Raw genomic sequence first — 27,404 nt, 5'->3', positions numbered from 1 at the left:
TGACAAGCATGTAGGCCAAATACACAAATGAGCTCATTAATATTTGAGCTAGAGAGTGGATTAATGGAAAGGCAAAATATGCAATTCTAAAACACAAGGCCTGGCGGCCCTTTCAAAAATGTATGCTTTGGTATATCTTGCATGACTAAGTTTAAAAGAGGTTATAACCATGCTAACAATTGTATTGCACTTCTGAGACTCTTCAACCACCTTATTTTGGGAGAATATTTGTGTAGTGAACTGATTTCCTGATTTTCCATCAAATGAGACCTGTTCTCACAAAATGAGCGGAAATTGTCAGGTAGAAAAGGAGATACATGAATGGTTCATTGAACCTGCTAAAAAACAATAGAAAGCAAGGGAATTCTCCTTTGAAATATTGAAAACTTATATGACCCAGATAATTTTATATGACCCAGAGATTATGGATCTGGCCATAGCCATGAAGATTTGACCATAGCCATGCAGATGGTGCCCACCTGGACTAGCTTTAAGATAGTCAGTACTGCTGGACTAACAAGGATGACTAACCCCCTTAGTCCAGCTTGACTAGCTTTTGCTTAGTCGCTGACTAGTTTGATGTTAGTCAGCACGCTGGACTAGTTAAGGTTAGTCACTCGACTAGTTATTGACTTAAGTTAGCCCAACTGGTGCCCATCTGGACTAATATAGCGCTAGTCAAGTCAGCTGGACTAATGTAACATTAGTCCAGCTGGCTTGACTAACATGCTCAAACTAGTCAATCCTACATGACTAACCTCAAGCTAGTCCAGCCTGCCGGACAACCCTAATTTAACCATACATGCAGTTGCAGATTGGATAGTCTGATAAGGGTTATACAGTTGGAAGGTAAATGAGTTTGTCACTCATATTCACAATAATGTAGTCACACAATCAAAAGTTTTGATGGATCCATTTTGCATGTGCATCAAATCATAAATCAGAAAAGTTTCATGTGCATGATTCAGATAAATCCATCTTTGACAGGCAAAATTAGTGCAAGGTTCTTTTTTTCTCATGACTTTTTGTGTAACAGCTTAACTCGTTATTTTGCACAGCTGATGTATGCAGGATATACAGCATTTTCTTCTTGATGAGTTGGAATTGTTGGAAGTCTATTCCTACCACAGTTGGGTCACATTTCAGCAGCACCTGAAAGCAAATTATGCAAAAAGTTACTGTTAGTTAAACTTCAATTAGCAAAATGAATATTCACGCTTTCACATCTGGCGGTTTTCTGAAAAAAGTACCAGTGAAAAATTCGAAATTCAGGATTATCAAAATAATTTACTTTATTTACAGTTTAATACATGTATAGTGTACAGAGCCCTGAATTGACATGGAAGAAAAAAACTCTGGGTCCGACTTTGTAACTTTGGGCCCCGAAATAGTAACTTGAGGGCCAAGATAGTAACTTGGGACCTGAGAGAGTAACTCGAGCGCCCCAAGATAGTAACATGGGCCCTGACTTAGTAACTCGGGGTCCAAGATAGTAACTCGTAGCCACGAGATAGTAACTTGGGGCCCGACTTAGTAACTCAGGACCCGATTTACTAAGTTGGGCCCTCAAGTTACTATGTCGGACCCCAAGATAGTTCTTTTTCTTCCGTGTCAATTCAGGGGCTCTGTAATAGTCCCATCAATTAAGGACTGAAATCAAAACTCGACCGGCGGTTGACTGGCGGTTCTGTCCAGTTGCCATTGTTTAGAACAATAGCAAAAGGACAGGCGGTCAACCGCCAGTGGAGTTTTGATTTCATCCCTAAACCAACAACAATTTTTTTTTGATGTTTCAAAATGGGAGCTTAATTTTGACGAATGACAACAGGCAGGAAACTTTAAGAAGTTCTTACACCTCCAAAATTTTGGTTGGTCATGTATTTCCACACCATTTTTTAGAGTCCACCATCAGGGACAGTACTTAATACAAATATAGTATACTGTCTTAAATTGCACAAGCAGTTTTAACATTTAGAACCAAAAATGTGTTTCATAATGGCCATAGAACCATCATTGGTGGCACCGGGGCATTTGCCCCCTCAATATTCTTCCCCCCCCCCACCCCCACTTATTCTGAAAAATGATCACTTTTTTGCAGCAATTTTGCACAAAATTGGATGATTTTGCACTCATTCACTTTGCCACCCACAAAAAACAATCTGTGGCAGCACTACAGGGGGCATTTTTCTTACTCCCCCAGTTTTTGAACTAAAATTACAGAAAATTTCACTTTTTGCAGCAATTTTGTGCAAATTTAGAAGATTTTGCCCCCCATTCACTCCCCCCCCTCTGAAAAAATTCCTGATGTCGCCACTGAGAACCAGTTTATAACATCTAAACATGCTAAACGGAACATATTTCAGGTCTAAAATATCATGGGATTATGAGAATACATGAGGTTTCTTCTGATGCAAAATGTCTCCATTTTGATCTAGGATAAAGAACAGTATGACCGGATGAGGCTGTCGATCTGGTCACACATTTTTCAGTTACCTTTGGTATTTGAACGAAATCATTCAGACTAGCTGTAGGGGCCTATATGTTGGCGTTGAGTCTTTCAAGCTTCACGGTTGCATCGTCAGCCACAGAGCCTATAAAAAAATTCATGGAATTAAAATGGGATTTGACAAACTGTCGATTGTAGATTTTGGGTCACAGTTGTTATTCTTTAAAAAAGTAATTAATTGCAGACCATGCACATAGCATTTTTTTGTTGCTAATTTAAGGTACGGTATGATATATTTAAATGAGTCATATTTGAAATTTTTTTGAATTTTTTTTTGCAGCAATTTTGGGCAAAATTTGTTGAAATTCACTTCCCCCTTCATGGGGGGAGCCGGGAGTGAATTTCAGGGCCATGTCACCGAAAAAAATTCTGGCAATCGCCACTGTACTTTAAATAGACCTATTCAAGTGTTCATGAAAGTCAAAATTGTGAAAATAGGGCTAGTTTTTCAATCCAAATTCCAGTTTTAATTCAATCGTTTAGAACAAAATAAGGGTAAAATAAAGCTCACAATGCAATCTGCAACAGGGGTTGTTTTGAATTTTCTGACAATCATCATCATATGTTATGCCTTTGATAAATTTATATTAAGGGGAGCCCTGTGCAATAATTGTGAGCCCCCTGGGGAATTTTCAAAAGGCAGAAATGCTTGCCATCCCACCCCCCTATTGGCTTGGCAAAAATTGCGCTTGAACTTTACAGCCAAGGCCCACTTTTAGAGCATTTTATTTTTAGCATTTTAGAGCATGTTATTTAAAAGACGCCCTATGAATGTGTGCCAATTATTGCTTGCCCTCACCCGGGGAGTCACCCTGCGTACGGGCCTGCATCTAGGGTGTATTGCTGGCACTACATGTATTGCTATACAACTAAAAAAAATAGTACACAGGCCTACATGTTGTATCACAGTGTTGCTGTTGCATACTAGCTGCTATGTATATAAAGACTGGCATGTTGATGGCTTGTTATGCCGGCATATATGCATGACATTATTTTTGGTCTTTCTGATGTAATATTATAATAATTGCAACTTTACATAATCAACACAAAGCAAGACTTACATTGTGGCGGAAGACATCTTCTACAAAATCTTGATGCATATAATTCCAGGACATTGGGACAAGAACTTGAAGTGTTGCTCTGCAGTGCAGTGTATACGTGTAGTACAGTATCAGTAGTTTACTCTGACAGTTGACAGTTGTGTTTCCCCGCTTATAGTTGGGTCAGAGGTCACATACCACAGAGTGGCAAAATTTAAACTTGAAGCTAGTCGAGCAACCTAGTCAAGCCGGCTTGACTAACGTTAAGCTAGTCCATCTACCTTTACCAGTCCGTCCAGCTTGACTAACCATAAACTAGTCAATCCTCAAACTAGTATATTCTAGCCTGGTTGGTCTGAATGGCATGTATTCCTATAGTCACGGTTGAAAATATGCAAAATCAATGCAATTTCAACAATATTTGAACTGGAACACATATAGTGACACATCTATGGTGTTGATTTGAAGTCATTCCAATTGTCTGCTTTCACTGTCACCATGTAACCATTTTCATACTTGGCTCTGTGAATGATGTTGAAGTCACGATACTTTCTGATGAGATATTCCTCAATTCCTTTTCTGAAACAACAAAATAAAATATTGATACAAAGTAATACACATTTTGGTCATCTAAATGTTTATTCATATCATTTTCAGTAGTACCGCGGTATTTATTTAAAAAGTCACTAAATAACACATGTTCCGATTCTTTATTCTTGTCTGGGGCTGTGCAATATGAGCACCCCTGGGGGGTAAAATTTCCAAACGGCTCGCTAAAAATCGCTTGCCCCCCCCCCCAGCGGCCCGCTAAAATCGCTTGTTTTCCTAAGCCTTTTTAGAGCATTTTATTTAAAAGGCGCCCCAAAAATGTGCGCCAAAAATTGCTTGTCCCCCCCCCATAGTTTTTGACCTATGACCTCCAGCAAACCACAAGCCATTTCAGCATGAAATTCATATTATTTGGATTTTTCTACATGTAAATACATAGGCCTGTAAGCAGAGAGGCTGCAATAAGAGTCATGATTTAAGATTTAAAGAGACCATATGATTTTAAGGTAGGCCTACAGCACTTTTGGACAAAGCTTCTAATGGTGATAAAATTTATTTACACACATTTTACCCGGCTGGCATTCCTGAAAAGTGACTTGATATTTGGGTTGAAAAATGCAAAAAAGCTATACCGTAGCTTTTAAACAAAATGAAGTACCGTATGCAGTTCAGAATAAGCAGTTCAAAATAGAATAGGCCTAAACACCCAGGCGCAAGGCGTATAAAACTGGATGCCCAACAAGAGCCCAATTTCAGAAAAAGTACCAGTAATAAATTTTTGTAAATTGCCGCATAGCGGCCATCGCGTCGCACTTGCGCGAAGCAGGGTGGGTGTCTAAGGGTTGATGTGATCATGTTCCCCCTCAGAAGTAAGAAACTTTTGCCAAATGAAGACCTAATTGAAGCGATTTGGTGGACCATTTTTGCACTATTAGTTTGTAAAATCTTAGTTTGAAAAAGTCGAGAATGTGTGAAATGAGCAGTCCATGAAGTCTTTTGTGGGGCTTTTGTGGACAAGTTTTAATTGGCAAATGTTGAAAGCAGAAGCGAAAATGGCTGGCCACTTGTTTATCCACTACGCAGGTCGGCAGGAGGTGTCTGAGCCTGAGGGGATGTTCCCACACAGAAGTTGGAAAATCAATCACGGTCCAATTGAAGCCATTTGCTGCATTATTTTAAACTATCAAAAAGGGGTGGGCAAACTCAATTTGCAAAATTTTAAATGTTACACAAGCTACATTTAGGCCTGGGGGGGGGGGCACTCAACTAAAATTTTGGTAGGGGTTTGCGGCGCTGACTAATTTTGGGTCAAAATAGGAGCTTGCATGATGAACTGAAATTTCAACATATTTGTGGGGCTCTGTGAACTAAAATCGACTGTGACCAACTTATAGGCTTTGGAGCTAAAAATTTCTGGAGCATATTGCAAATGTGGGGCTTAAGGAACTGCCGGAGAGCCTGAAAAAGGGACCCTTGACCGCCGCACATACCCGCATTTCACCTTTACATGTGAGTGCCCCCCGGCATTTAGGCCTAAAAACTTGAGACTCGCAATTAAAGCATGGATCGATGTTGAAGTAAGCAGAGTCAGTCTTAATAGGCATGTCGACGGGCCAGCAGTAATTTTCACATTTTGTGCCGAGGACCCGCCTTCAAGTAATGCCTAAATTAATCACAGGCTCAGCCTAGGGCCTATATAATTATAGGGCCTACTTACGAACCAAATGTCCGTTTTTTTAGGCATGGGCCTATGTGCAATGTAAGTATTTCTCTTCTCCTTTCTTTTTTCTCCTTTCCCCCTCTTTCTCTTCTCTCCTTTTTCTTTGCAAAAGAGTGGAACACCTAAACCAAAATGCATTGCAAGGCGGCATGCCAATGCAAGTCATACATTCACCAGAATGAACTTGTGTCTTCTAATGATCTAATAAACTGTTCCATTAATCGTGGATTCAAATTCAGTCAGCATATTTACCACAAATATGTCATTGTCCATGATGTATCATGTTCATCATTCATGTTCTTGAGCTGACAATGACATATGCATGCATGACATGACACTCTCCGCTCGCGGAAAATGAAACCAAATGAGATTTATGCATGTGAAATTACAAGATTTTTTTATAGTTTATACATACCTATTCGATGTCGTCAGTGGTCAGCCTGAATCCTCTAACATTCTGTTAAATATGTATATGCTTTTGGGCCAAGATATACGAATAAAAACCTTTTAAACGGCATCTAATTTACTTTTTATAAGCTTAAACACATCCGGTGATTGATTAGAATTTTTATGAAAACTTAAAGACAGCTCGTGGTACTACCAGCTCTGGGCCAGCAAAAGTGGCTTGATGTGGCCCATTGCAAGCGGCTCCGCATTATGGTCCAATCCAAGTGTCACTTTTGCTGGACCACACGAAAGGTCCTTTTGTTGATCCAATCGCCGGTACCAGGTGTGGCCCAACACTGGCCCAGTACTGGACCAAATCGGCCAAGTTCCCTGTGTTTGCCAGATATTCACATCTGTCTTTTATTGTTTTAGAGTATCACAAAACAATTAAACGCTACGTGTACGTGTACACAACCAATTTATCTTTAGTACACAACATCACAGAGGGCAATGAGTTCGACACAGTCTCTACTATTTGATCGTCAAAACAGCGGCGAACGATCACCGCAAGAGTTACAAAGTGTAGCGGAGAGAGAACCGACTCCACCGCCGATAAGTCCTGCCGGGCAAGTTAGCCCGATCTTGCCAGATGTAATTTTCGCTCCCCATGCCAATCTGGAGCAGTCGCATTTGAATTCCCCTACGAGGGAAAAGACACCTTTGCTAGGGAGACCTAAGACTCGTTTGAACTCTGGTGGGAGAGAATTATGTGATGATTTCAATGTATTTAGCGATGATCCAGAATTTACTGAAATTGTACGAGTAGCAGAGGAAGCCATCTTGCATGGGATTTACCCACAGAGAATTTCGCAAGGATCAAGTGGAAGTTATTTTGTGAAGAACTTGCAAGGGGTGTGTTATCATTACTATCCATATGTTATTATTATCCTGGTTTATTTACCTGCCATTTCATTATAAGTTTTATTTAAATTCTATCTTTGTTAGAAATTTCCAGGCTGTGCAATTAAATAATTATGAGACCTGTATGTTGGAGGGTAAAATTGGGGGGAGGGGCAAGAAATTTTTGGCGAGTCATAAGGGGGAGGCAAGCAATTTTTTGCCAGCCGAGACAGGGGGGGCAAGCGATTTTTGACACGCATTCATGGCCGGGCGCCTTTTAAAAAATCAAGGCTCTAAAAAGGCTCGCTGCACTCGCAACATATATCTACCATTAGGTTTTGCGAGAGGGAGGGAAAGCAATTTTTGGTGGGCCGAGAGGGGGGGGCAAAGCGATTTCTGGCGGGCTGTTGGGAAATTTTATCCCCCGGGCCCGGGGGGCTTATAATTATTGCACAGCCCCGTAAATCTTGCACTCTGTAGCAGGTGCAGACATGCATGGTACAAATGTATGGTTTATTTGTCAAATTTTGTTCTTGCATAATTTATGATAAAAATGTTATCTTTTATAGAAGAAGTTCTTCATCTGTGATATTCAGTTGTTTTGCGCGCTGGTCAGGATTTGAGTTTATTGTCTTGTTTAAAAATGGTAACACTTTGGGTTTGTAAACTGTTCTGTCGTTAAAATTATTTCAGTTTCTTCTTTTACATGTACATGTAGCGGGCAATCGTTCCCCATTGTGTTTTGTTCTGAGTGCAAGTTGCGTAGTCCTATAACGTACTCTACTTGTCATTTTATATACAATTTTACATTATATGACTGTATTATAAAATGATGAATTAAAATTTAGGGTAATTGTAATATTGTAGTAAATGTAGGGCTTTGCAATATCAATGTAAACAATCAAGGAAAAAATAGTTGGCACATCTTGACTCTTGGAACTCTTCATGCTGCTCTGCTAGTTCAGTAGACTATGCCATAGTCGAATTTTATTAAAAATATGTTATTATTAGTCATGATGAACCCATTTCGTTGAGCTCAAAATTATACTGATGTTTATTAAAATTAAAGTATTCAATAGTAAAATGGTCATAAAGAATTAAGAATATCAGACGATTAGTGACAATAAAAGTAATTGAATGCAACATTATCTTGCATAATTATAATGGCTCACTTTAATACTGAACAATTCTGATTTTGGAATCTACCATATGCAGTTTATGATAGATAGCGAACCACGAAAATCCGACTATGGACTTTGAATTTTAAGCAGAACTTTGACCCCTGGACTTGGCTCTCTAAAACACACTGTCAAGCATACTTGTTTATCAGTCCATTAACCACAAGTACTAAGCATGGTATAGTATAAGACGCGCTAGATGTTTGATGAGAGATTAACTTTCGGCGTCAACACAAAAAGCGCCATAAATACCACAGACAGTTGTGTACGGTGTAGTTAATGGTAATGGCGCGGGCCCGGAAGATTTAAACCATAGCGAGATATGGGCGACCAATCACAAGGCAGATCCATTTAAAGATGCATTACAACATGGCCAATTTTAGTTAGGCCGGAAATTGGCCTAACTCTCCATAGAGTCCCGTGTTAAAAATCTTAACCGCAAGGCAAAGTCAGTAGTCCACTTGGGAAGCTAACAAACAGAGGGAGTGCGGTGACTGAAAAGATCAGATACAGATGTGAAAATCAATCAGTTGCACACAAATCAATATAAATCAGAGTTTTATGCTTAAATGTAATAGCCAGAGTATGCAAAATGGGCAAGTGGACTACGGAGAAGTCTACTAGTTCAGTGAAATGTTTGATGAGAGAAGTAAACCTTTTCCTCCCCCCATTCCCCCTCAACCAATGATGGGAAACTTGAGAGTCCAATGGTTTCATCAATATTGAATGAAGGGAGAGGTAGTGATTTACATTTTCAGAGTGTCAGTGTGCCAACATTATTTTCCTTGATTGTAGATCAAATTATCAGTGAAGATGATCAAAGTCCACTAGGGTAAAGGGTACAATACAACTATACAGGCCAATATAATGTATGGCAAACTTTTGGATAGATCTGTGTACATTTGTGTACGTTGGGCAAAAGTTTTACAGTGTTGATGAACTTAAGTATATATCCGGACCTGATTATGATGCAGATTTATTTGTTGTGAAACCAATATTCATGTTTGCATTTATAGGCAAATATTGTCTCATTTTGATATGAAGTCCCGTAAACATGTCTGAGAGCACCAGCAAATTATAAACTATAGTAGGGGAGATTGGGGTTAGTTGGAACGCGGGGTAAGTTGAAACATTGTATTTTTTCTGACACAAAAAATTAATTTGGTAAAATACTGGCACCTAGTAATAGGTATTAGTAAGGGTCATCCACCAAATTAGCAACAGCACTGATGCCCCACCAGTGTTGGCTTGGGAAAGGAATATCTGTTTTTTGACTTACTGACTAATTTTTATACCCCTCGGAAAAGATGCCTTATCTCCATGTTGTTTGAAGATTCAGGGGATTATTTTTTGAGTATCATAAGCACTAGTAGTAAGTCCCAGAATGTTAAATAAAAGTTGTATTGTATTTCTTATTTTGTGTAATGAACTTTGAAATGTAAAAATAGGCATTGGGGTTAGTTGAAACTTTTGAGGTGGGGTTATTTGGCACATGAAAATCCTATAGAAAAATATGGTAAAAAAATTGACTATTTAAAAATTTGTAACATGTTTGCCATTTCTTCAATATTGCTTTAATATAGTTAAAAAGCAATAATACAAGCAAAAAGTGCACACAGAAAGTACATTTTATAATATTTTAGGCTTCTCATATTTTGGTCCATGGTGACACTCGTCACCTTGTGTCCAAAGTGTTGACCCGCACTCCCACATATTTATTTATTCATTTTTTCACACTGATTGTATGTTAAAGGGTGCCTTCAAGGGAAGTATAACCCTAACAACACAATAATAATTATTTTGAAATTTTTAAGCCGTGTTTCAACTAATCTCACCTATGTTTCAACTTACCCCAGGGGTGGGGTTAGTTGAAACACTTTTTTTCAAATTTTCAAATTGGATTATATGAATAATCATAAGCAGGTCCAATAAAGTTTAAGGCTGTATTTGTAGCATGTATGTGTATGTTTATACTGATATGGTTAGTGTTTCTTGAAAGTAATCGGTTTGCGTTAAAAAGACGATTTTGTGAAAAATGTTTCAACTAACCCCAATCTCCCCTATAAGTTGTACCTAGACTATTTTGGACTTGACTAGTCTACTACTAAAATGCAACCCTAAAATCCTGGCTACGTTGAGAATCAGTCTAGTTGAATCTGCTAGCAAGTAAACAGCGCCATATTATGGTATATCCAATTCGAGACAACTGCATGTAATTTCATCCTAAACAACCCTGTACATGTATGCTGCGTAGATCCTTAATCTTTTCCCACGAGTGCCTTTTTCTTGTCTTGTATTGTCTTTTGATTATGATAAGTAAAGTTGCATCAATTCTTTTGGTAACTTCATTTGATTTTGGGGGAAAGGCTTACTTTTCAGGCCTTTTTGAGCATCCAGCCTTTTCCTCCATAACATGTTTGTATTTGTGACCAGATCTGGTCTAATCAAGCTAAAGTTTGCAATAATAAAACTGAGATATAGGGAAAAAGGAGTAGAAAAAACAAAAACATAAGAAAATGGATATAAAATGTTCATAACTTTACAACCAAGTATTCAAAAGACCTGGGGATTCGACATCAGTAAGATGAGCAAGTCAGTAATGGTAGTAACTTAATTTTCAAAATTTCTGACTTTAGCCTGAGTGGAATGGATTGGGTCACATCATATGTTTGTCAGGTTTTTTTTTATGACTTTGCTGTACTGGTAATGATTTTTATGGAAGAAAATATGAATGAATATATTCATATTCATATAATGGATATTCATATAAATACAACCCGAGTTGTGTTTATCACTACACTGACCTTGAATTTATAAACATTTATATTTTCTCCGCTCTCTCTATTTACAGAAAAATATAGCAGTATTTAAACCAAAGAGTGAAGAACCATACGGTCACCTGAATCCTAAGTGGACGAAATGGATGCAGAAGACATGCTTCCCATGCTGCTTTGGTAGAGGGTGTCTTGTAGCCAACCAAGGATATCTATCAGAGGCAGGCGCATATATTGTAGATAGGAAATTACAACTCGATGTAGTACCAAAAACAAGGGTAAGAAACAGTATGAACGCTCTAAATGGTTGTAGCTAGGATATTTGTACTGTAGAACTCCCAGATGGTGAGCTCCAATATTACTAAATTGCAGCTGAGTGGTGGGCTCCAAAACTGAGTGATGGGCTCTACCGCCCACCACCGCTCACTGTAGCTACAACCCTGGCACAGTGTCGACACCCTGTATTATAAATATTTTTCCCTGCAACTTAATACTCCGTTGGTGAGCGACAGGTGATTGGTATTTCACCGAACGCAAGAAAAGGAGTCCTATCTGATTGGCTAGAATTCGATCGCTAGATCGCACAGTGGTGAAGTACAAACTCAAAATGTAGAGATGTATTCAATTCTACTTAAATCAATATTCTATTACCGTAACCACTCGGGTATAAGCCCACTCCCATAGATAGCAGATTTCACTTCAAAAATGGGGTGGGCTTATAACCGGGGAGGGGCTAGTACTTGAATTTAAAAATAAGAACAATCATCCCCATTTGCGTATGCCTGGTGTACCAATATTTTCTATCATCTGTGTCATTTTTATTTAAAATTATAAGTATGGAATGTTAATGATCAACTGGTATCTTTTTATACATGCTTTTAAAAGTGTTGATTTGATTTAAGAACTTAGCCAAAATTACAACTGGGCTTATACTTGAGTGCACCCTTGTTCCCAGAATGTTTTGAAAAATAGGGGGTGGGCTTATAGCCGAAGGTGGGCTTATACCCGAGTGGTTACGGTATTAACGCAGATAAAGAAAGTTGCATAGTGTCTCGATATATGTGCATTGTATTATAGACTTGTGATTTAATATTCTATACAGCACATGGATCTGAGCTGAATGGGCAATACGTGTTCCTTTTATATGATTGTAATTCTCAAACAGTTGAATATATCACATTTTTAACGTACGATTTAAAAATCGTTACACTGAAAATGCAGTAAAATATATCTACAGCAAACAGCAATCGCCGCTGATTAGTGTATTGAATTTCCAGTTAGTGTAAACAAAACCTGGGTTTTACCTGACAACAAATCAAATTTTCTTGTAATGGCAACATCATATGGGGTACTGAGCATGCGCAAATCGTAAAAACGTGTAGAATAGAAACTCTGGTATCTCATATCGTGTAAATGGTATGCTTAGCCTGAGTCGCTCGGCCTATCTCGAACAAAATCGCCATACGTAGCTGTTGAAAATGAGAGGATTCGCCGTACTATCACGGCAATTTTTGACACAAAAATATAGGGATGATGAAGCTGTGCCTGGAAATGTATGAATAGAAAAGTATGATGTGAAAAATTCCCATGCTGCTTTGGGAGAGGGTTCCTTGTGGCCAACCAGGGATACCTATCAGAGGCTGGTGCATATATCGTAGATAGGAAATTACAACTCGATGTACAATGTAGTAAAACAAAAACAAGGGTAAGAAAAAGTAAAAGCTCTGAATGGAAGAGTTTGGAAGAGCAGGGTAAAGATGAATCAATAAAATAATGAGTGAGCTAATGATGACTTTTTGGCTAAAAATGTTCTAAATGCATTATGCAATGACGTAAGTGAAATAAATGCATGCAACAGTTATATGTGAGTATGTGACGTATTATGAGACAACTTATTGGACAACTTTGAAAATAAATTTGTCACAAGTTCTGGCATAACCGGTCAATTGTCATATCAGGAAGTCCAAAAATTTTGTTGATGTCATCACTTGGGTCATCAAATAACTCATTACTGTACATCAACTTGTCATAACTCATCAATTTTCCATCGTCACCTTTTACAGTGCATATCTCATCATGATAACTCATCCATTTTAGCTACGTTGCTGCTTTGTCGTCGATTAACTTATCATTTATCTCATCAAATCCTGACCTTTCATGGCTTCTATAAAAGAGACCACTAAATGCATATCTCCTGATATATTGAGCCAGATTAGTTTTCTAATATAAGACAAGAATTAGTCCCTAAGCACGGAAATTGATGAGTAGAGAACAGGATTCATACCCTGGGATTATACCACTCTAGTATACATTGTAAGGCAAAAAAATTGTTGCGTTGCCCTGAAGTGGGTAAAATGGGAAAGTTAGGTCGGTCGGCCAGATTCATTTTTTTTTTTTCTTTTTTTTTTTTCAAACCTTCAGTTTTCACCTCAAGTATTAAATAATGCTTTTTCAATAAGGGGAAATTTGTCAATTTTGACTTCTGGATACTTGTTAGACAAGTTAGATAATCAATTTAAGACTAGTCTTTCAATAAAATATTAATTTTAAGTGAAAACATTGACTTTTTGAACAAATCTGTAAAAATCTTCATTCAAAAAAAAAAAAAATTGCGACCCTGATTTTTCAGGATTTAGGGTCGGTCGATTGAGGGCAACACAACAATTTTTTTTTGGCCTAACCCCTAATGGTGCTGTGAGCTATGGCAGGGATTTGAAGGTATTCAGGTTCTTGCAAAATAATGGGCTATTCCAGTTGAAATCTATTATCAGTTTATCATCCGATAGAAGACCTTAATATTCCACACATTGTGTGTGAATTGAAATCTACATCCTCTGTGTGAGAGATTAAGGTCATGTCTTCTATAGGTGGTGTATGGATTTCAACTGGAATAGCCTGACCCATTTCAGCAAATATGAAAAAAACATTAAAAAGTGAGATTTACTAATTTTTGCAGTATTTGGACAAAAATTAGGTTTTTGTTTACAAATATAATTTAGTTAAAAATTATTACTTTTCAAGTGTTTCTCAAAACCTACTAAACTTAAAGTATATTTGGCTGGAATAGGTCACATGTATACTGTATTACTACTTTGACCCAATCAATTATGTGGCACCTGAAAGTGTTTCATATTACACCTACTCTGAGTTTCACATTCACATCATGTGCAACCAGTAATCAATTCCAAAAGCATTCTGAGCAAAACTGGAATACATCCCGGGAAGTTTTCACACAAGAACAAAGATGGTAGTGAGCCTAGATTTTCCAACACCTATATGACTGTGTCCAGTGGTGGCACTACAGGGAGCATTTGCCCCCTCTCCACTAAAACCACACAATTATGAAAATGTCCAAATTCTGCGGCAATTTTGCACAAGATCTGTTGATCCCCCTCAAATTCACATTTCCCCATGCCCCCCCAAATTCCTGGTATGGCCACTGACTGTGTCATTCCGATAGGAACATCATTATTGGTAATTCTAGGTTAATTTAGAAACATAAATTTGCGATTTAAATCATTGCAGGTAAAACAGCTGTTAATAATGTGTTGCTTTTCATAATATTATAATTACCACCTCTCATAAAACCTTTTTGAATGTAATAATAAAACTTAACTAAGCACAATTAAAAGAAGGATTTTGTTGTTAAAACAAATATCTGTTTAATTTTATAAATCTGCATTCAGTGATCTTTATGTGCACGCAATTGCTACAAGAGCATGCACGTATTTTGGGGGCTTTGGGGTGTTAGCCCCCCGGTAAAAGCAGGGGCGGCAAAAATGAAGGGGCGGATGAAGAAAAAAAAAAAAAAAAAAGAATTAGTAAATAAAAAAGGGCGGAAAAATTTGATAAAGCATAAAAATTTTTGAAAAAATAGTACTTACTATACAAAAAAAATGTCTTGCTTTTAGGGCGCTAGCACCTGAAACCCTTTTTTTTTTTTTTTTTTGCACTTCACTTTTTCAAACGACCGAGAAAAAAATTGGGTCAACCTTTTGGGCTGTTGAGGAAGAGGCGGCAAAATTGAATTTTCTTCAGCCCCACGGTACGCCACTGAATAGCATATGGTTGAATGGTACAAATGTTGGATCATGTTTACTTTTTAGCAATTATTTTCAAATTACAGTCCTATTCATATCAAAATCTCAACAAAAAAATGTTGACATGTTTGTGGATTTGCGGTAACAGATCAGATTTATGTCTTTTATATCAAATTCCCGTAACCATGGTAACTGATAGATTAAAAAAATTGAAACTGTTCATGTAAATGTGCACAGCTGGTGCATGTACCTAGATAGAATAGTCTAGACCTACTGTGAAAGAAAATGTTCATGCCTGATTAATTTTCATATTTTTCAAACTCGCCTAAATTTCATCATTACCGTAACCACTCGGGTATAAGCCCACCCCCTAGATGGGCAATTTCACTTCAAAAATGGGGGTGGGCTTATACCCGGGGAGGGGCTAGTAGTTGAATTTAAAAATAAGAAAAACCTTCCCCATTTGTATATATGCCCAATGTATCAGTAATTTCTATCATTTTTGTCAATTTTTTTACAATTTTAAGTATGGAATGAATGTTAATTTTTAACTGATATTTTTTAAATATTTGTTCTTAAATGAGAAAGAAAAGCATTGATATGATTTCAGAACTAAGCCAAAATGACTACTGGGCTTATACTCGAAAGTGCACCCTTGTTCCCCTAATGGTTGAAAAACAGGGGTGGGCTTATAGTCAAGGTGGGCTTATACCAGTGGTTACGGTAATAGCTGCTGAATGTCAGATATGTATTTATATAAAATGCAGAAAGTGTCAAATTTCTATAGGTTAGCTTTGCAAATAGGGCATTTATCCAGTAACCCCTCGGACCTCGATATATTCAGGTGCCAAATAAGGACTACTGTAAACCTGGAAATTTCAGCGTGTGTAAATTTTCACGTTTTGCAAAATTTAAGCTCTTTCACCTGTTTTTATTTTTGCGATTTTGAGCTTCCTTACATAGGCCTACATACAAAAATAGCATATTTGCATGCTTTTTAATTTCGCGCTAGTTCAATTGTGCGCGCAAAGCGCAAAAATTAATATAGCGCAAAAATATCCATGTTTACACAGAAAAGTTTAAAGCCTATATACATGTACATGTATGATGCTTTTTGCCATTCAAAATTTCATAAGTACTCGAGACCAGTGGTTTTTTCTAGAATTTGTTTTCACCCCCCCTCTTCAGACAAACATTTGCTATACCCCCTCCGCCATGGTATGTACTAGATAGCTTATATGTGAACATACATACATATCATGTACACATACAATGTACATGTACATGTAAGAGCCTGTTGCACAATGTATTCATACAGGGACCGTAGAATTGATTTCTAATTTCTGTTCTACAGTTTTCTAGCGGACATGCAATAATTATATGTGCATGGCTGTACACATGTGTGTGCCAATATATTACAAAATGGATACTGCCTTATGACTTGGGAGCATACACATATTATTGAATCAGAGTGCGCTTTAAAAACAGGGATCTGTAAGTTTTCTGGGTTTTTTTTACGGATTTCAATTTTCTTTACGGAATCTGGAAAATCCAGATTTTTTATTTATTTATTTTTTAATTCCGGAATTGGTTGATGGTATTTCATCATAAAAAATCTTGAGCAAAGATCCCAAGCGTTCTATGGCCTTTAGAAGCAAATTTATAAAATTATCTGATTTACAATGTTACTGCATCTTTTGAAAAATGCTAATAAATAATTCTGATTCCTTTAAATTTTAAATATTTTAAGTATCTGCCAGAGAAGGTAACTTATAGTATACCACAATTAATTTCTTCCGTGTACTGATTTACTACAAATGAACAGTGATGAGAAATACAAATGTACCTCAATTGCAAGATCTGGATGAGATCTGTAAATTGAGGTATTTTTTATCACTATCTATCCATAGATGTTGCACTGAATAGCAAATCAGTACTACAGGGAAGAAATGCATTATGGGAAGTGTAAGATATCTTCTGTGAGAATCTGCTTTAGATATATCCACATTATAGTTGGGAGCTGGAGATGTGGGAAAACAGAATTTAGAGTGTGTGATATATATCAGAATTCCGTGCCGCCTATACACTTACAGTCTTAAACCAATAAAGCATGCATAAAATATTGAAACTTGTGAATTCAATTGCACATTGTATTTTCATGCCAGTTGATTTCTTGTTTGTGATAACCTACCCACTTGTAATTTTCCCTAGCTGATCTCCCTGCATCAACTTACTCAAAAGGTTAGAAAATTAGTTTCATTTTCTGCTGCCTGACCATGCATGCAGTGATAAGGGCATTAAGGCAAGTAAAAAATATAATGCAGTTCTTGTACGGACTTTTTTTTTAATCGGTGAAGGGGGCCCTTATTATTTTTGGGGGTCCAAATTTATATGATGTTATAAAGAAATACATAAGAAATATTGGAAGCAAGCCTTGAAATAAGTGGGCGCGGGGAGCAAATTTGCTCTCGTAAAGCCACCAATTGCTCCTGGTCCTTGTACAATTCACATGAACCAGGAGCAATTTTCTGGAACAAATTGCTCCTGGTTACAGTTTTGCACTTGATGCAGTAGTGCTGGTATTATATGCAGAAAAGGATTACTATTTGTAAATTGCTCCTGTTTCTACAGAAATTGCTCCTGGTTGTTGTAAAATCCCAGTGAACCAGGAGCAATGTTCAAAAACAAATTTCTCCTGGTTGGACCAGTCTGCTTATTTCAAGGCTTGATTGGAAGGCCATGGCCGCCCCTCCATCACTTGGATCATCATCATCAGTCGGCTGCAGAGCTTTCTCCAACTATTGCGATCTTGGGCAAGCGAGAAAATTTTGTTTGGCTGCATCATCCCTTCAGCAGGAGGTGCTGGACAAAATATAAGTACAGTGTGCACGGTCGTCCTGGTTTTCTCTTCCCGTGGATATAGTGCCCATTATACGAGAAAACATCAATTTTTATACATTTTAATTCTTTGCAGGTGGTGAAACTTGCCAGTGACACATTCAACTACTCACCAGTAGACCATGCAAAATCAAAGACAAAAAGATTTGCCTTGGAGAAGTTTGAATCTATCGGGAGAAGATTTAATAGAATAGGATTGCCACCTAAAGTAAGTGTACATGTGTAAATGTGTACATCCATGTCAAAAGGATGCACTTGCTGCTTTATGATTGTGTCTCTTTTTACATATTGGCTAGGAATAATTGAATATACAGACTTATCTCAAGTGGAGGTCACTTCAAACCATCCCAAAAGTTACATAGAAATACAGAGAAAGTTCCAAAACCATGTGACTTGGGATAATTTAAAGTGAAAGTGCACTTGAGATGAGTCTGGTATTTTCCCAGCTATTATGAAAATAAAGACAAATACATGTATAGCAGGCAACTAGTGCATCATTTTTGATATGGATGTACAAATATGTGTGTAGGGTGGGTTTTTTCCTGGTGATATGGGACAGTTTTTTGTGTATAGGGACCTGACTCTGTCCTCAGTTGTCACCACTTTCATAACATGATCCTGTCATTCTCATGCTTAATGCCAAACAGGGGCATAGCAAAGGGAGGGACAGCTTTCCCCATGGTCTTGCCCTCCTGATACTTTGCCCCCCTTGTAAGTTGCTTTGGCCCCTCCTTGGAAAAAGTCCTGGCTATGCAACTGACGCCAAAAGTTTCAGAACAATTCCAACTGGGGATCTCTAGGGGGTAAGGCAAACAGTCCCAGGTTTAAAAATGATAAAAACTTGATCTATGTTTATGTCCATGGTTGACATGCAGTGTTGGGGTAGGGTGTGTGAGAGATTACAGATTTTAATAGAATAGATTTCCACCACAGCAGCTTAAGGGAGTATCCCATCATGCATTGCAGTATATCTGTATGCCCCATAGCAAATGTATACAAAATATAAACAAGAGTCGCTTAGATATTGAGAGCTATGGATAGTTTCACAATACTTTAGGGGTCATATTTTTGCAAATAAAAGTCTAAGCTTCCCTGATTTTTAAAACAAAGTTATTTAAAGTTGAAGTGAGGGATTTTGTGGACATTTTCTATGGCACATTAAGTTCTATTATGGTACCGCAAAGCATAATGGGATACTCCCTTCAGCTGCTGTGGATTTCTACCAAAAGTAAGTAGTGTAAATAGTGATGTGTGGTTGTGTTTTGGGGGAGATGTTAGTAAATTTGGGGTGCTGGTTGTATACTTTGCAATCGCCACCATAGGCTATTACGAAAATGGACTTATTCATAGCAAGGCAACTAGTCATAATGAGAGTCCCTAATAAGCGTAGGGTGTGTGTGCCAGGCAAAAACATTTTGCATGTGTAAAAGTTGGAATCAAAAGTAAGTAGTGAAACCATTACCAGATCTAAATATAATAAAGCATAGCTTTTTATGTTTGAAAAGTTATGTCTGCACCACACAGTTAGAAGATCACAATCTGATGGATTGACCCAGATTTCAATCCAGACTCGCTGTTGATTTCAATCTACACATTTACACATAATCTACCTCAGAATACACAGAACAAATTTGTGAAGAGTACGGCAAACGATACTGATGGCTACTCACAAATTTGATGGGTGTACAGTGTACACACAAGAGGAATGGTATGGGTCTATGAAAGAGATTCCTAAGGTTTGAACAAGGGTGTCACCCCTTCCATGTGCCCAACACCCTTTGCCAACACCCAAAACTTTCATTCTGTTATATTATTGGTCAAGAACGGCAAGACATATATGGAAATATAATGTGATTATTGGCTTTTTTGACTCATTACTTATAAGATCAATGGATTAATAATAAGATGTACATGTATACTGCACTTTTTTAGTTCAATGGCAAAGCTGGACCAATAAGGTTCGCGTCATCCCAATCACCTTTATCAGAAAATCTATATTTTATGTGTATCTCGCAAAATCTGGCATTTCTGATAATGGAGTTCTATGAAGATGATTTTGGTTACCATGGCAACAGTGCCTGGATGCTCCAATTGAGGATGGATGTACATTAGCTCTTGGAAAAGAAGAGTCTGATATCATGAAATGAAATAAAAACTAATACTTTTTGATATAAACATTATAGTGTTCTATTACATGAAAGAGTCTATGATTCAGGAAAGAATAAATCATATATATCATATTCAAATTACTAGTAATTAGCATTTTGATTGCTTTCATAACTCATTTCAAGGCTATGCTTATGAAAAAAGTTAAAATTTCTATGCACAAAAAATGTTGTTATTCAATTCATGCAGATTGATAAAATATGTAAAAGCTAAAACTATAAAAAATAATGATAATGTATTATCAATTTCTACCACACACAAATCCGCTTTAAAACACTCACGGCACAAGAAGAGCTCAAGGAGAGAGCAATGAAACCAAACAATTATATTCAAATATATGACAACATTCACAACAAGCAATACACAAACAAAAATTTAACCATAAGTAATATTCATAAGGTGAGTTTTAACCCCATGAGAACTAATTGCCTATTGGTCAAAAACAAGTTTTCATTATCAATAGGACCAATCAGCAACATTGTTAGAATAATTTCTCCTCCAAAAAAATTGTGGTGAATTATTTACAAAACTCTGATTGGGAATTAAAGTGAAGATATCATGTAATTGACCAATCAGAGGCAATGTTAGATCAGCGGGTAGTGTTCAGGGGGTTAAGAGATGATATAAATGATTCAAGAGATGAACACGCATGGATGTGATGAGTTCCACAGATGAGGAGCTGTCACGGCAACACAAACAAATCTGTTTACAGCTTCTACAAATCAACGCCCAGATGAGTTTCTTGTTGCAAATTTCATGCTATGAGAACTGGGGGTCTTAACAGGTAGAAAGCTTGGGGCCACTCAAACCAAATGTACATGTATTGTAAGTCTTGAGCAGTGGCATTGATTTCTTTTTGACATTTTGGGATGGGGTTGGAAGAAATTTCTTGCTGAAGTAAAGTGAATCCAGCACCTTTATATGCACAGATAATGTTTTGCCATATTGGGAATATAATTCTGGTATATTTCAGCGCACAAGTATAAGCCTTACCCCAACCCTAACCCTAAAAAATAAGGTCCGCAGGGTAAACCAGAATTGTATTGAAAACACAGGGTACGCAGGGTAAACCAGAATTTTACCCCATATTGAATCTAAAATTGTGAACTATGGTGCACCAAGAAGAATGCAAAAATTGGAAATAAATTTTTGAGCTAAAATGACCAAATACAAATTTAATAATTTGGCCAAAAACCCAAATACAGGCATCAACATTGGGGGATGAATGTATGGACTATCCCCCTTATCAAAATATTGGGCATATTTAACCCCTCCCCCCCCATTTTCAGGAAAGGGTAGGAATTTCACCCAACATCATAGACAATGTTTTAGGCTCCTTCGCAATTTAGGTTGGAATATTTATTTCAATGATAGGACTATGTTGAATATTTTTGCTGGGCCATTTCACCCCAAATTTTGCACACAAGCAGTGAAGAGATTTAGGTAAGGTCAGTAAATAGGTTTGGTATTTTCACATGAAGTAGCTATATTTATAGGTCAGTGTTTTAATTTGGAATGTAAGGATCTGCTTGAGGATGACATTAGTATGCAAGTGCCCTTCCTTGGGTTTGAAAGTCCACAGGGTGCTAATTGCTTGCAATATGAAGAAGGGCATAGAATTAGAGAATAATGATAGATTTTGTTTTGCCTATCAATATCGTGTCATAATGGATGGGCTGGCCAATATTTTGAGTAGTGGATGCCGGGCGCAGCCGGTATCCACTACGATAAAAATATTGGCCAGCCCATCCATTATGACACGATATTGATAGGCAAAAGACAAAATCCTATCATTTATTCTCATTCTTATTCAGTTTTAATGTAATTTTTGCGAAAACTGCCTTTTTTCAGAAAAAAATAAAGTTACTTTTGTGAGGACATCCCCGTTGTTTTAAATGAACGAAACCATCACGAACATCTAAGCCGCCCGAATCGCGTTCTTAGTTCTAGCACGCGTATTACGCGAACGCATTATTGCGCGATCATTGAGGAGCAACAAGCGTGCCGCTATGCGTATGGCGCCGCCTGACTAATATCACTATCAACTATTGTGAGATATTATACACCAGAAAACCAATCAAATTACGTGAATTCTTTACAAGACGCGCCCATTGAATAAGAATAGGTGCATAGAATATGGGAAAGGTTATTATTGATATGTTCACCGTTAGTTTATTTTATGTTGTAATTAAATATCACATAAGTCCCTACCTCTCTTCTTTCTCTCTCTCCCTTTCTCTCACCTGTTGTACATTGTATCTCTTCTCACTTTCACATTCTTTTCCTCTATCCTTGAACCCCCCCCCCCACTCTCTCTCTCACACACACACACACTTGTGCACATAAATTGACTTATCTTATAAATTTTTACTTGGATCTACCAAAAAGTGGACATATGCCAATCTATTTTGTGTTAATTATGTAGCAAATAATTTCTGTTTGTTTGTTTACTTGATTTTTAGGTTGGATCCTTCCAATTGTTTGTCAGTGGTTTCAAGGATGCCGACTTTTGGTTACGTAGATTTGATACAGAAGCCTTGCCTGAGAGTACGTCCCAATCATTCCAGTTGCAATTTGAGAGACTAGTAATACTTGATTATGTAATACGAAATACAGGTGAGTAGTGATGCCAGGGTTGCCAAACCTGCGATTTGGTAGTCCAATTGGGTGATATTTGAAGACTTTTGGTTACGTAGATTTGACACAGACGCCTTTCCTGAGACTACGTCTCAATCATTCCAGCTGCAGTTTGAGAGACTAGTAATACTTGATTATGTAATACGAAATACAGGTGAGTAGTGATGCCAGGGTTGCCAAACCTGCTATTTGGTAGTCCAATTGGGTGATATTTGAAGACTTTTGGTTACGTAGATTTGACACAGAAGCCTTGCCTGAGACTACGTCCCAATCATTCCATCTGCAGTTTGAGAGACTAGTAATACTTGATTTTGTAATATGAAATACAGGCGAGTAGTGATGCCAGGGTTGCCAAACCTGCAACTTTTGACACTTTCCTATCTTATAGAAACCAATGGTTAAAAAAACACCAAAATTGACGACTTTTTAAGATTGGTCCCACAACTTCGGTAATTGGGTGACTTTTTGAGGATTTGTCCCGTGATTTGGGCTGAAAGTTTTTGGCAACCCTGCCTTCCCAGTCAAATTTTAATTTTGTTATCCTTCACCCAAAATGTTACAATATTATTAGTAATAAAACTATCAAAAAGGGGTTCTGTCTATTTTACGCAGAAATAAGGAGGAAAAGTGAAAGAAACCCCCCTGGCTATATTTTAGCCGTTAAAAATTGCTCTGTTGACCTACAATCACACAAATTTGGCCGATGTGTGTAAACACATATATAGCAAAAAATCAAGTTTGAAAAAAACTTAACCAATTTCATATTACAAAATCTTTACATTATGGGTCGAACACTTGTGTTTAAGAATGTAAGTGTTTAAAGTTCATGCATCTCAACTTTGTGACTGATTTTGAGTCAGGAAAAATAGGGAAATCGCATCCCACATTGAATTTTAAAATGGGCTATTCCAGTTGAAATCCACACTACCCCTGTGGAAGATTTTGGAAATATCTTGCACAGGGGGAGTATGTTTTTCAAATGTAATTGTTCAGGGTTAATCATTTTGAAACCCATACTCCCCCTACCTATAATCTTTTACAACTGGAGTGAGTATTTCAAATGGAAGTTAACCAATTTGCCTATTCTAATCAAAACTCATACTCCCTCTGTGGAAGACCTCAGCTAAATCTTCCACAGGGGTAGTGTTGATTTTAAATGGAATAGCCTCAGGAGACAGGTGTTTCCGATTCAATCTGATACCAAAGATAAAGTGCAGTATTCATACCTTCTGGAATTTTCACCATGATGCCACTTTTCAGGTTTTAGCCTGATGTCAGGTTTTTTGTGAGTTTATACTCTCAAAAAAACTAAAGCACTCAAAAATGCCCTAAGAAAGAAAGCGTTTTCCAGGAATGCGAAACCGAAAGATAGGAAAGCCTTAAGCCCTTTTGGGGGGCCTTTTACCTTGTATTTGTGTGCTTTTTCAGGTTTTTCTCACCAGTTTTAGGTTTTTTGAGTGAAAAAGAGTGAGTGCCATCTCTGAATCTTCAAGATTCACAGCAAGTTTATTAGTTTAATACCCTAAGCAGGATTTTAGTGAAATTTTACGATTTTATATGTATAGCAGACCTGTTTTTACAATAGCCTGCAGCATTATGAACGTTTTCATTACCAGGCTTATTTCAAATAGCATATGGTGATAAAATTGATGAGAAAAAAGCCAATAATATCATGTTAGCTGTTATATTACAGCATGAAACATACATGTTCTTATGTATTGTATGACTTACAGTTTATTATGGAATCAGTGCTCTCTGATATTCATACCCTAATACAGAAGCTAAAAGAAGGTATACCGATTATAGCTTTGCTCACGCTATTCAAGGGGTGTCACAGTTTGCAAACGGGGCTAGTTCTAGTGCAGTATGTATACAAGCTGAAATGAAATATTAAAGCTGTTATAGATACTGTATACACCAATATTTTCAAGTACAGATATTTTCGCGGTTTCAAGTATCACTGACAATTTCGTGAGGTGTTAAATTCGCTGTTGTTGGCATCTTTTATAATAAAATACATAAGAAATTTCTTCATTTCAACATATTCACAGGTTATAATTTTCACGGGCACATATTAATCTGCTAAATTCACGAAAAATAAAACCGCCATGAAAATTTCAGCGATACAGCGATATTTTATCATCTCATTTTACCATAAAAATTAATGACAGGATTTATGAGCAACGGCCCAGGTGGTATATGTGACCAGCTCCAACAAAACCCGGAACAAGTCGCCAGACATGTTTTTGAGTTATAGGCCTTTAAAGATGAAATTCCCATAATAAAATGAAATTCTTAATTTCATGGTATTTGACTTTGGGATTAAGTGGACTTTCAAATCCTTGAAAGTACTTATTAAAAAGAGGTTTATTTAATCAATAAATAACAGTTGAACTACGATAATCCCTATTCTATCCTGTGTTAGGCAGGAAACTAATTGGCCCATTACTAAGAATAGCAATCAGGTAAAAATATAAAGGTATAATTTACAAAATTATCCATACCCTGAAAAGTATTGATGCTATGTATATAATTTTGGTATCATTTTAAAGCTTATTGTCTAGTACTCACTTTTGTATTCAAATCATGAAATGTCAAAAATGCGACTTGTTCCTGGTTTTGTCAGTGCAGGTCACATATATGCTTGATACTTGGTTTTAAGGCAGGTCAGAGAGGATGCCAAGAGTGGGATGGGTTCTATAATGGTGATCCAAATGCTTGATATAAGGCAAAACAAAAAAAATTGTTTGTTTGTCCACGTCCGACCGACCGTGTACCCTGGTCCCGACCGTGTCTTTTTGGCTCTTAGCGGAGCTAGTGAGCCTTAGTCATTGTAGTCAGTGAGGACTGTATTTTTGCTACCAATTTTGGCCACTTGCGTTCTTGCTTTTTATGCTAAGGTTTCTTTTGTTAATGTTATTTGGCTTTGAAATTACATGCCAAGTTTTGCTGAGTTATTTAGCAATCGATTGCACTCCTTTAGAAGTGAATTTGGGGTGGGAAAGTACTTATTTTGAAGTGAGAAAAGTCAAAAGTCGTCATGAGAAACAAGTCATTTCTATCGTTTTGCTTGGTTCCCTGTATGCGCTTAGAGATTATTTTGGTCTGAGTAATTTAAGTTGTGAGATCATGGCGGAATTGACGGATTGCACTATTTTTCTTTGGGAAAGTGACCTTTTATCATGAATTTTTGCGGTGATCTCACATGGATAGAAACGTGATTGGATGATTCCTTTGTCCAGATTGTTTATTGAGTTCTCGGAGTTTTGTTACCATGGGACAACACTTCAAAATATTTAGAGACCAGCGTAGTAATTTAATTAAATGAACGCTAAATAACCAGGGTTGCCAAAAAATTCAGCCCAATCGCAGGTCAAATAATCGAAAAAGTCGCCCAATTTTTTTTCTTTACCCTTTGTATTCTATGGGGCAGGAAATTGTCCCGGGAAAATCTTCAAAAGTCGCCTAATTGTTACCAAATCGCGGGTTTGACAACCCTGAAAACAACGACTCGACAGCGAAGGTCACATCTGGCTATTCATTATCATTGTTTGTCTGGCACGCTTTCTACAGCGTGGGTTGGGAATTCTGAAAATCTGTAAAAATTACAATTTTATGGAATATAGGGTGGGTTTCTAAAAAGCAAGTGAGCAATATATAATTATAAAGCGTAGGGGTAACGCTACCAATTGAAAAAAAAAATATAATAAAGTAACTTGATGATCTGTTGAAAAACATTCATATTTTCTTCATAAATCTGGAAAGAAAATGTCAAAAATTAATTTGCTGATGTTTTCAATTCATACGACGTCACCTGTAGTAGAATCGACGCTACCGTGAGTTTTATGAATGAATATATTTTCAGTCTCTACATCAGCCGCTTTGGCCCGCTTCGCTCACACTAGAAGTGGAGCGATCCAACCACAGCGGCCGTAGTAGAGAGTATAGACTGACGATTCATGCACACCACCTCAATGCCTTCGCAAAATATTTCCCTAAGTTCAGGTGTGCCATTTGCGCATGCTTGAAAGTAGTTTGATTGACAGATTTCACCTCTGACCTCGTACCGCTGTATTTGGGACTGTCATAACACTGCCAGAAGTATCCAGTTGCGAAAATCAATTATTTGCCTCATTTTAGCTTACGTGCTTGGAATAGTTTGCAATAGTAATATTAGTATTCAATTCACTGAATATTTAGAGAAGCAAATGACATGATGGATAAGGACAGTTTAAGGCCACGGACATCGAATATACCACGAAAACTAGCTCGTTCACGTAGCGTTTTCGTTGTCCCACTGGCCTACTACACGTAGATTGCCTGACGATCGGAGTGTTATCGTCAGAGCACCTCGGACTACACGAAAACATGACGAGATTTGTCCCATTCACCACTGCATCACACAGATCTGTTGTTCATGCACTGTCATGACTGTACATTCAATTCATGATCATTGCAATACAGTGTATGTCGTGTATGTGTATACCGTTCTCCTGGCTGAGTATGTTGGGTGTGTTGTTTGTACCTCGACTCTGCAAGGTGAGTTTTTTTATAGATCATTAATTTTTTAATGCACAAGTAAAACTAAACGACACAACATTAATTTTAA

The 27,404-nt window shown here is 37.4% G+C and overlaps 1 protein-coding gene and 1 long non-coding RNA gene across 2 annotated transcripts in view; one reads left to right on the top strand and one right to left on the bottom strand.

The window, feature by feature from the left end:
• Positions 1-620: 620 nt before the first annotated feature.
• On the bottom strand, positions 621-6,591 carry LOC140162465 (uncharacterized). Its single transcript, XR_011860297.1, has 4 exons — positions 6,231-6,591; positions 3,568-4,125; positions 2,494-2,591; positions 621-1,152 (listed from the first exon to the last, which is right to left on the bottom strand). It is a non-coding gene; the product is annotated as an uncharacterized lncRNA (long non-coding RNA).
• Positions 6,592-6,603: 12 nt separating this feature from the next.
• LOC140162464 (phosphatidylinositol 4-kinase type 2-alpha-like) overlaps positions 6,604-27,404 on the top strand; it is a 42,800-nt gene continuing 21,999 nt past the window's right edge. The window contains exons 1-4 of the mRNA XM_072185703.1: positions 6,604-7,114; positions 11,132-11,332; positions 18,069-18,200; positions 22,621-22,774. Of these exons, the coding sequence (XP_072041804.1) occupies positions 6,713-7,114; positions 11,132-11,332; positions 18,069-18,200; positions 22,621-22,774 (889 nt within the window). The 5' untranslated portion in view covers positions 6,604-6,712. The remainder of the gene's footprint in view (positions 7,115-11,131; positions 11,333-18,068; positions 18,201-22,620; positions 22,775-27,404) is intronic.

The sequence above is a fragment of the Amphiura filiformis genome, chromosome 10, assembly GCF_039555335.1.
Source record: "Amphiura filiformis chromosome 10, Afil_fr2py, whole genome shotgun sequence".
NCBI lineage: Eukaryota > Metazoa > Echinodermata > Ophiuroidea > Amphilepidida > Amphiuridae > Amphiura > Amphiura filiformis.
Note: the sequence above shows the minus strand (reverse complement) of the source record. Positions and strands in the feature narration are given on the sequence as shown.